This window comes from Palaemon carinicauda, chromosome 39 (assembly GCF_036898095.1).
Source record: "Palaemon carinicauda isolate YSFRI2023 chromosome 39, ASM3689809v2, whole genome shotgun sequence".
In the NCBI taxonomy this organism is placed as follows: domain Eukaryota; kingdom Metazoa; phylum Arthropoda; class Malacostraca; order Decapoda; family Palaemonidae; genus Palaemon; species Palaemon carinicauda.
Genome location: NC_090763.1, coordinates 39,277,232 through 39,289,731, shown reverse-complemented (window position 1 = coordinate 39,289,731; position 12,500 = coordinate 39,277,232). Strand labels below are relative to the sequence as shown.

The following is a 12,500-nucleotide window of genomic DNA, read 5'->3' as shown; positions in this document are numbered from 1 at the left end:
TCTGTTGCTGCTGTCGTATGGTGGAGTCCTTCTCCTGAAGGATGGCTGACACTTCCTTCTGGCGACGACGGAGCTGCGACTCAAAAAGCATCAACTGCGACTGGATGTTTCGCAGGTGATCGTCTCGCTCGCGTTGCAGGTGGACTAGCATCATGTTCTGCAAGAGGAGAGAAATGATCAACATCTTGTGTTTGGCAGTATAGATGCCTATCATTCACGGATCAGTGAAAATTTAATGCACCATTTCTGATTACTGGTAGTATGACTATTAATATTATGCAATGTCAATACATGTTCTGCACCATGGAAAAACTGCAAAATGATTGATAACTCTATTGTTTTTTCTTCTACATATTCATTATGTTTCACTAGTCTCATTCCATTTATTCTTTCCAATGTAAAAAAGATGAAAATATCTCACAAAAAATAGATTCACTTCAAAATCGACAGAAATTATAATCATAAGTTCTTTCACTTGGTAAGTAATGCCCCAATCACTTGAAATATCCATTTATTTTTATTATGGAAGGAAAGAATACATGAAAACTTAGTATACATGTTGCAAATATCTTACTGTGATCTAAATAATAAATAAAGCACTAAAAAATGTTGTCATTGATATCAATAGATTATAAAAGCAATAAATTTATATCTACCCATTAACATATCCATCTATGTGTACACACACCATATATATATATATATATATATATATATATATATATATATATATATATATATATATATATTATTTATATATATATGCATATATATATACACACATTTACGAAGCTGGTCTAATATAAGAGTAAATATTTTATTCATGTATTTAAGAGATGTATAGCCAGCTCGTAAGGTGAGTTCCACTCACGTAGGATTAAGTAATGTATGTAAATTACATAATACTTGCGTCACTCATTCAGTTGTATTTTCATTCAGTTCCGTATATGTAAATTGAAGTTATTTTAAAGAATAATTTTTTATTTCACGTGGTTTTGTTATGAAGTTTTATGTATTCTCGTTTAGGTATGCTGTATGACACACACGAGGTATGAGCACGAGGGATTGCGGCATTTTTATGTTTCCACGTGGTTAGAAAGTTCTAGAAGATTCTAAAGTTAGTTTTATCTTTTCTTTAAAGTTATGAGAGGAAGGTGAGCAGAATTAGTTGAAAAGAGAGTTGCCTCACATGCAAGGTTAGTACCCCTGCTTTAAATTACTACGTTGGTAACCTTATGCCACTAGAACCATGTCTCCACGCTACGAGAATTATTTGCTAGAAATTTATAGACAAATTAAGTCAATATATATAGAACCTAGCAATGCATAAGAAGCAGAAGAGACCCAGCCTATCCCTTTGAAAGAGCCAATGTTTGCCATCCCTCTCTCCTCTCAAGTGTGTAAAGTGTTTTCCTATCAAACGTGAAAAAGTGATTTCTATCCAACGTATAACGTGTATAGTGTTGTTCAAACGTTGGTGATATTATTTGGATGTTAATTCAAGTGTAGTGTGTTAATGTAAGTACATTTTATAACATAAATTTTTGTAACTGGCCGTGTGAGATTTAGGTTAAACAGGGAAGTGCATTAAAAATTTTGCTTAACCATTTTGTAACCTTATGTGAACCAAAAGACGGAAGTGTAACAGTTACATATATGTAAATTTCATTAGTGTTTATTCATTAGAGTGTTGAAGTGTTAACTTTTCATTAACTGTCAAAATTAAATATTTTCTTAAATCAATTTCCCGTGAAACAAGTAATTGTATATATATATATATATATATATATATATATATATATATATATATATATATATATATATATATATATATATATATATATATATATATATCTTAAAGTGTCTTTTTGTCTCTTTTTGTCTTAGTCTAAGGTTTAGTTCAGGTTTAAATTTCGAGTGATTTATTTTTTGGTGTTGAATCTTTTGAATTATTGTTGTAACTTTTTATAGAAAATATTTATTTTTGTAAAGTCTGTATCATTTTGATCACCAATATTTTTTTTTCTCAGTACTTCTCTGGATTCCCTGACTAAGAACCAAATAAGAGGTTGGTTTAGAATAGTTCAAGTAAAGTATTTCCTTTAATCCAGTTTTGTTTTGAGTGTAAAGTAAAGAGACCTTTGGATATTCAGTGTTCATATATATTGCCGACTGGGAGTTGCGTAATATTCTCGGAGCTTGGGTATTTTTCAATTGTAACAGATTTATGTAAAATAAAGCATGCGAGTTTTGGAGCTGGGGAATTTGCGTAATTCGCCAGCCGTAATAATATATATATATATATATATATATATATATATATATATATATATATATATATATATATATATATATATATATAATAATAATAATAATAATAATAATAATAATAATAATAATAATAATAACATAGATAAAATAAATACTTTTCTTAAAACTTGAGATTTACTAAGAAAAAAAAAAAGCAATTGGTTGATTTTCGTAACAAATGTTGTCCGGAATATTTATGTTTCTGTTTTCAATCGCTTTTCTATTGTATATAAACACACACACACACACACACATATATATATATATATATATATATATATATATATATATATATATATATACATATATATATATATATATATATATATATATATATATATATATATATATATATATATATATATATATGTATGTGTGTGTGTTTATTTATTTATCATACACGTGTGTTTGGGAAGTATGTCTTACAGAATATGTAATAAACTTGATACATTTCTTATTATCATACAATGACAGTTGAGCTTTCAAGAATTTTCCCACATAAGGTCGTAATAGGAATTATAAAAATACAAAATTGATAATAATCCAATTCTAAGTAGTTATGTTATTATACTAAATTGAACCCAACTGAAATTGGATACGATTTTAAAATCCTTACTATAGTATAGCCTACAGAAAATAAAATGGTGTATAAAAAGTAACAAATTCAGGGAATAGAAATAAAAATTTAAACTAATGCATAATTACGGAATATAACTTAATTAAAAACCAACAAAATTTTCAAGAATATTAAAAAAAAAAATTAATATTCTAAAACAAATAAACAAAGTTTTAAATATATCAACAAAATAAAATTCAAGATGAAGTTCATGTACTGTAAGTGTTTATTTGAACACACATTGAAAAAAATACTACAGCAATGAAAAATATATACCAAAGTGTTAGAGGGTTTTTGAACATTTATATACAACGAGATCTTTTATGCAGACAATTTTTAGATGCTAAACAAGTATCGTTTCTCCACCTTTCCCTGCTTGGCCTTATGATACTTTGGAATAATTTATATGAAATTCACCTAAAAATGTCTCCCTTTACAATATCCAACCAAGAGTTTTTTTTTATGTTAATTTTCTATTTAATTCAAGTTAGCTCTAAGAAAAGTGTCATCTTCTTTGTCTAACTAATTGGACCATATGCTCACCATTTCTCCATTGTCTGGGAATTTTTTCTTGAAACAGGAGAACTGTGTTTTTCCAACAAGTTTTGTTTTTCGAAATGTAGCTTCTTCTGTACAAAGAAATAACGCGTGTATGTTCATTCTACCTAGCCATATATTAGTAAATATGTACAATATATTGTGTGTTGTAATAATAATAATAATAATAATAATAATAATAAAGAACATTAACCCTGATGGCATAGTTTGAATGAGGTATGTGGACAACGTATTGCCATTTTAGTAAGCGATCTGAGGGAGATTTCAATGCGTTCTTTGCAGAACGAATTAACCTTGTACAAAAATCCAATTAAAATTACGAATCAAGAATGGATATAAAGATATTTCACAATGCTAGCTAAGTGAACACATAACGATACGGGATTTAAAACAATTTATGAAAAATTATCTTCACCACAAGGTTTTAGAATAAGGTGGTTATAAAACATTTGTAACTCCCTAAGATATCAAAAGAAGCATGCAAGAATAAAATTAAAAAAATCGATAGATAAGAAATAAAATTCTAGCGAGACAATCCATTTGCTTTCACATTCCCAAACGCTGTCTGGTGCACAACAACTATTGTCAAATAGAAAAGGGACACACCTATAGATACTGGAATACTCATGATACCATGAAAGGAGTGTGACAAATCCTATGTGGGTTTCAAGAGAAAGAGACTGCTAGAGAAAAATCAGACCACCGATGACTGGCAAGATACAAATAACAAAATTCGACCATTTCTTATTCAAACAGATAATACTCAGAGAACGTTTCGTTATGAATACAGGAAGATTGTATAGCTACAAAGATAAAAATACTACAAAAAATACAAAGCAAGCAATAACAAAATTATTACTACAAAAATTGTTAAAGTCAAGGAGACTAATTCAAACCAGCTAGAAAGGTAGAGATCAGTTCAACTGGTGATTTTATGGAAAATAATCTTTTAAAATTTTGCTAAAAGCAACGTTGTCAAGTTTATACATTCTTTGATACACATTTGATAGATCACTGTGATATTTTATTACTGTAGGTTCAGTCAAATAATTAGGATTTATACTAGAGTTTCTTGTGACTGCATTTACAAGGTTCCTTGCAACTGCAATTGTTTGTCTTTGGGACAATCTTGCAAAGGATTTTCAACCAGAAGGAAACAGCTTAAATACAATGTTAGAACAAGAGAAATGATAAATATATTATTTCTACATTTGTGGAGGAAGATGGGGACGAGGGTGGGCTGTGGCACCCAAGTATTACTAAACAAATTCGACTGAGCCCCTCGTCAGGCAAGGAGGAACAAAGAGGAACCCACCACTTTGTTCTTTTTGATGTCGGCTAACCCGCAAAATTGGGAGAAGTGCCATGGTTGATAGATAGAGTAATGCTTTTAATCATGAGATTGATTATAAATGACCTAACAAGTTCTTTTATATTGCACCAATATGACTGACAAATGTAATTGATTATATCATATGGAATATCAGTGATTTTTTAATACAAGTCAAGGAATGTACAAACTAGACGCTTTTTGAAGTTCAGAAATGTCCAATCTTGTTTCAATATAAATAATTACCAGTAGAGTCTCTCCAATTTCTATAATACTGGTTTTAATTCTTTATATTCTGGTTGTGGTGGCCTTTTGGAAACGTTTCCGCCAGGCGATCTGCTGGACTGAGGTTCGAGACCCGCTCAAGCTCGATAATTTCTTGTAGCGTCTACAGCCTCACCTTCCTTGTTGGTTTGAGAGAGTAAAGGTAAAAAGTAAAAGTGTTTGGCTTCAGTTCCGTTACATCAGAATAGATGCTCACCAGAACGTCAACCGGCAAGCTCAACACCCCCACTGTGGAGCCCAACTATAACAGTAGCCTCACCAGTAAACGGCTTAAACTCACAGTCCCGGGTTGGGAAAGATCTTCTGCCAGGCGAACACGTTACCACTGTACTAGTCAGGAGGCTAGCCGCTATAGGTCTACTTGTTGAGTCATTGGTACCCATAGCCTGGCCTTCCCTAGACCCTGCTTGAAGGAGGGGGCTTTGGCGCTAATCATATGTATATATGGTCAGTCTATAGGGCATTGCTACTATCCTTTGCCTCTGGCATCCATGAGTGACCTTTAAATCTTTAAATGCGTGGAAAAAATCGCGAAACCCTGGGTATGTACTTTTATTTCCCTTCCCGTAGCCGTTGTCAAATTTAATGTCATGTTATATGTGACTTAAGATTACGGATATTTTTATATATAATTCTAAAATTTAGCCCCTTTTTCCCCAGTAGGAATTGTTCCCGAGAAAAAAAAAAAATATCAATTACTGACACGACGACTGCAAAAACGTCAGGTCAGTTTGTTTACTGGAGGATTTCTCGTGCCAATATTCTGAGGCACAGACATATTGTATTTCAAGGCAGAGTAGAGCTTGGATTATGTATTCCTTGGCTGGGGTAAATTGCATATGAGCTGAGGTCGATGCCAATCACGCAGTTCATTCTTGTGGGATTTCTGGAAAAGGTATTTTCTCAGCAAGCAGTAGGAAATTTTATAGCTGCGTATCTTAAACCATTGAACAATTAACACAAAATAGAAGTAACAGACACACTCATTAAACTGTATATGCACATACACTAATATATATATATATATATATATATATATATATATATATATATATATATATAAAACATATATATATATATATATATATATATATATATATATATAACATATATATATGTTATATATATATGTTATATATATATATATATATATATATATATATATATATATATATATATACACATGCATGTGTGTGCGTAAACACACACACACATCATATTACATATATATAGTATCCTTAATATTTTTTTCTTAGCTACGCTTCAATATAGTGATTAGTATAGTGACCTATCATATACGTAATGCATAGCTTACGTCATCAAAAACGCTACTGATTGGGATGGAAAACATCCTCACATTCCACCTTTATTTTTGCAATTCGAACCCTGGCCATCATAATATTGAGTCGTGTGTGCCATTAATTTAGCAAAATATAGACAATGACAGTATTTACTTACATAAAAACGCTGCTTTGCGTACAACTTTTAAATTAAAATAAATTTGAAAGAACATTAATGATCATCTTTGAATACTCTTATTGTTTTATAAAAACAAGAAAAAAATACTGTATATGAATAGTATTGCCTATTTACGTCCATAAATAGACTATCTACAGTTGACACTTATCGGTATAGTAATGTCGATAGATTTTATTAATTTTATTCTCAAAATTAATCCCAATCAATACTATATAGAAAAGCAAATGGGGTTCATATTCCTGTCTTTTTTCCGAATGGTAGCTCATCAGGCAACATACTGCTTCTACCTCGTTGGGTTTCGCATAGAAATATTTTAATTACTGAAATTTGGTGGTAACATATTTCAGTCTAAGATATTCTTTTGTTCTTTTCTATTTATTTTTGGCATTTTATCAAAGCATCTGGATATGTTCCAAAAAAGGCTTATATACGCTATATTCAATCATGGAATGTTGAAAAAAAAAAAAAAAACATAAAAAATTGTAATGTTCCAACAGAAAAACAAACTAGAATTAGAATGACAGATGGCAAATTGAAAAACCATATGTGCCGCATTTCTAATACATTTAAGCTATCCTAGAAATATCAACGCCTGTGCAACTATGAAGATATATGAATACTATGACCGAGCCATATCTTTTTGAGGAATTTTGATATACGTTTCCAGAGATCTAACGTCACATAAAAATAAAAGACAACAACAAAGGAATAGAGTATAATTAGTAGAAAACTGCATAAAACTAAGCGAATAACCTTCACGAGCGGATGGTGTACTCTTTCTTTGCCTCCATACTCATGGCTGGCCGAGGTCAGAGGTCAAGTCTGGAACCTTGAAGCAGCAGCCGTTTTACCCTAGGGCCACCTTGCTTGGTCTCAGTTGATTGGGTAGTCCGAAGGTACACACGAGGCTTCCCATACCCCTTTCCACATTAAGATGTTCATTACAAAGTCCTTGTGCTAGCATAAGACTTCTTCAAAGTTGAGACCATTCCATTTTCAATATGTTATTCAAGTGTATTCCAGTCATTTTACTTTACTAATTAAAGAGACGGAAAAAAAGAGGTAAAAAATAGAAAATATAACTGATTATTCCTTTTCTCAATTGCGTAGTTTTCGTACTCTCGACAATACCACCAGATGTAGTCGATTGACTGGCAAGAGCACACTTGTAATATTCTCAAACAACATTTTTTCTTTTTTCATTCTGTAGGATTTCAGGGTAATTCTTTAATAGATTCACGTTCTACATTAGAGATTACAGTGTATGTATATATATATATATATATATATATATATATATATATATATATATATATATATATATATATAAATATATATATATATATATATATATATATATATATGTATATATATACATATATATATATATATATATATATATATACATATATATATATATATATATATATATATATATATATATACATATACATATATATATATATATATATATATATATATATATATATATATATATACATATATATATATATATATATATACATATATATATATATATATATATATATATATATGTATATATATATATATATATATATATATATATATATATATATATATATAAAACCCTTCTGACCTAAACTAATCTACTTCTCTCGTACCAAAATGATTCCATAGTCTGATAAATTTAGATGGCTTTTCCTTTATTATTAGTTTCGTAATCTACCAGTAAGTAAGTAGCCTAAATATCCCACTGAATAAGATCAGGATTCCAGGTCTACAAGTTGAATCACTGTTCTCTGATAAAGCCTTCAAAAGCGACGAATTATTTTTCCTAAATGAGGCACTGAAATAAGACAAGCTTTATATTTGAAATTACAACAAATGCAAAATCAATCAACGTGGAACCATGGGGTTTGATTTAATTGACAGTTTTTCAGTAACAACTATAACCTTGTAAATAGAACTCGTAAATTTCTACAAGGAACATTTAGAAAAAATGACGTCGCACATTGTACTTCAAAAACTGAAAAACTATGGATACGGCGACGATACCTTCCTGTTCTATGCTAACGACTGACGATTTTCATTGCATTTAAATAGACTTAATACGCTGACTGGAAACACTGAATTCAAGACTTTATGAAAAAGATGGGACACTGACTATTCTAGATATAAATCTATTATTGAAAGAAAAAAAAAAAAAAAAAAAAAAAAAAAAAAAAAAAAAAAAGAGATCATGGATACAAAATTTTTTGTGGTTTGGAATATGCTAGCACGGGTACATAAAAAAGACAGAGAGAATATTCTTCAACATTTTATACAATTACTGAAATTAAAATTATCTGGAAAGTCACCTACAAAGAAAAATGAACACATTACCACTGAAGTCCAAAAATAACAATGACGATAACCACTACCACAAAGCATAAAGAGTTACCTAACGAGCATCTTATTCGGAAAAATTGGCGGTTTGCCTTTAACAAACAAACAAATGTTTGAGCTCACTCATTAATGTATATACTGTATAAATATCTATTAAAACAATGCAGGCAATCAGAACAGGACAGTATAAAACAGTCGAAAGACAAAAGAAATCTGTGTAATTGCAGTTAAAAGAAACTCTTTAACAACTAAATACTATATTTAGAAGAATGTTTACGTTATATTTTAAGATTAATAGTTATCGTACAAACTTCAGAACTATTTTCAATCAGAGCAAATCTAAACCACAATTAGAAGCACATTCATCTTCAAATAATAAAAACAATTCTAAAGCTCTGATGCAAAATGTTCCTTAGAGGCAATGCGTGCATCTTCACACCAATTTCCTTAGCAAACTGGAGAACTATAACCTTCATTTGGAGTTTCAAAATGATTCATCATTAAGCCTCATTATCCTGTATTGCGTATATATATATATATATATATATATATATATATATATATATATATATATATATATATATATATATATATATATACACATTATATATGTGTGTGTTTGTAAATATACAGTATGCAAGTGTATATACCTATATAAATATATATATATATATATATATATATATATATATATATATATATATATATATATATATGCATGTGTATAAAATGGTATGTATATGTATATATAAATAGATGTATATGCATGAATAAGTAAATATACATATATTTATGTACATATGCAAATGTCGATACATGTATAATATACAAAGTATCAATTTATATAAAATTATACAGTATGTATATAAATATATTCATCACAAATGCATATACTAGTAATATATATACACATACATGAGTTGTAATTTTGCCGTAGTGACAACATGCCACACGATACTAATCCATCAAGAAGATCATCGGGATGATGTTATTCTGGTAGATGTACAAACCTCTTATCATGGTTTGTACATGGACTTTTTTTTTTTTTTTTTATCAAACTGAAGATACACGAATTTTCTTCGGTTTGAAGAAAATCTTCACCAAGGAAATAAATGTTCCTAATCTGAAAGTGAACGCTCGGAAAGGTTCCACCCTGACATGCGAGGAGGCCGAGTGAGTTACACATGGTAAACTTAAGGTATTCATCGCTCGGTTATTACCCACAACTTCTACATAAACACTCTTAACTCCCGAAGCTCATCACTGATGTCATGGATGAACCGTTCCACAAACGAGGAGCGCCATCAAGTGTATCGAGGGTCAATGTTCAGGGGAAAAGAAGAAGACGATTTTAAGGCGGTTCACTTCTACGCCGAAGGAAGTGTCACGTCTCAATAACGTTCATTTTGGCGAGATCATGAAGCGTGTCTACAGCAATCAATATTCAGCTGCAAACGATCAAGTTTCTGAAAGTTATTTGATGAATAGAAATTAAATAAGATGCAAAGTAATATACAACTGGAAAACACAAGGATCGACCTTTTAAAATAATGGTATATTAGCTATATATATTTCTTTCTGGTCACGCTTATCGGAACTGCCAGACATATAACTACTCGGTCTCGGTCTCTCCCCGTCCCTCTGGTAGGATGGGGATAAGGGGCTGTCATATCTTGATGAAAAAAGGGAGCACATGTGTGTATATCTAAATATTTACCCATAATTATTGACGGGTCGCACACACTGTATACAAATAAAAAAAACTGCAATAAATATGAACTCTATGTTTTGTGCACTTCACGGGGCGCAAAATGAATGCGGATGCTTTCAATATGTTTTTATAACCTGGTCATTTAAACAATTACATCTTTGCTTATATTTGCGGGAGACCTAATGAGTATCCTTTAGATCATGTATTGAAGATAATGTGCTTTATATATATATATATATATATATATATATATATATATATATATATATAGTATATAAATACATGTATATAGTATATATATACATGTTTATAGTATAAATATATATATATATATATGTTTATAGTATATATATATATATATATATATATATAGTATATATATACATGTATATATATATACATACATATATATATATACATACATATATATATATATATATATATATATATATATATATATATATATATATATATATATATATTTGTGTGTGTGTGTAGGGACATTAGTGAGGCCTTTGTCCTGCAGTGGACTAGAAACGCTGATGATGAATATTTTATATATATATATATATATATATATATATATATATATATATATATATATATATATATATATATATTACGGCTAGAGAGTTACGCAAATTCCCGATCTTCAAATCTCACCTGATTATATTACATTAGTCTTTTATGGTAGTTACTATATTTTTTTGTTCTGCTGTATCCGTAACAGTTATAATTTCCTGTTTAGCGTATAGAAATGTGGCCCCACTTCCATTAATGATATTCTTGTTTGAAGAATATTTCGTAATTAAGTAGAAAATATACTCTAGAGAATAAAATACCAGGAAGTAGATTCATATTTAAAATTGTGCATTTTAATATTGTAAGGAACTGAGGAGTACGAATGCAGTAGTAGCTTTCTGTGCCTAATTAAAATAATTATCTTACAGGTATGAAAAAGAGAGAGAGAGAGAGAGAGAGAGAGAGAGAGAGAGAGAGAGAGAGAGAGAGAGATTACAGGCAATAATTTAACTTAGGGTATTGTCTTTTAATCTGTAAGCCTAACCCTCCATCAATTATCGAGGTTTCTTTAGAAAAAATCGAATTCATAACATCTACATAAAATACTCCCCTTTATTGTCAGTTTATAAACGAAGCTCTTTATCTCATGTGCAATAATCAATTTTATCAAATCAAGTTCCTTTTATGTAACTTTGGTCAAGGATCTCATTTTCTATTGCGCAAGTGCAGATTTTCACACCACAACAATGTGTTTAAAGTATCGCGTGGGTGGGAAGCAGTGGGGTTTAAATTCCCAACTCCATTATTAAAATTTCCTATTTTCTCAACAGCCGTGGAATGAAACACAATTATGTTATATGATGACATGTAGGTACTCTAAATTTTGAAACCGTTATTCGTTTGATATTTTTAGATCAATGCAATCCTATTCTTTAAGAACATATCACGCTGAGGGTATCACTCAAGTAAAAAAAAAAATATGGTAATATTCTATGTATACTTTTTGTTTCTACAAACAAAAGTTAAGTAAATGCACGCTACAGTTACCAACGAAACTTTGTGAATGATTTCTTGTTAAAGCAATATCACATAACGATGAAAATTTAATCACGAAAATTTGTAGAGAACAAATGAGATATGTATATTTACTCACGTTTTTATCATTTCAGCAGAAAGATTCTATGGTCACAATCCAAGTATAAAATATGGAAAAAAGAAAATACATGCAGAAAACGCTTAGCATACCATACGGTACTGGACATAACAATGTTAATTATGTACCTTGCGTAACATTGGGCTTGAGACTGACAACAGCAGAGGCG

The 12,500-nt window shown here is 29.9% G+C and overlaps 1 protein-coding gene across 1 annotated transcript in view; it reads right to left on the bottom strand.

Annotated features, from left to right (window-relative positions):
• LOC137631135 (dentin sialophosphoprotein) overlaps positions 1-12,500 on the bottom strand; it is a 189,547-nt gene that overhangs the window by 2,837 nt on the left and 174,210 nt on the right. Inside the window, exon 3 of the mRNA XM_068362802.1 lies at positions 1-157. This exon is cut by the window's left edge and continues 2,837 nt beyond it. Within this exon, the coding sequence (XP_068218903.1) occupies positions 1-157 (157 nt within the window). The remainder of the gene's footprint in view (positions 158-12,500) is intronic.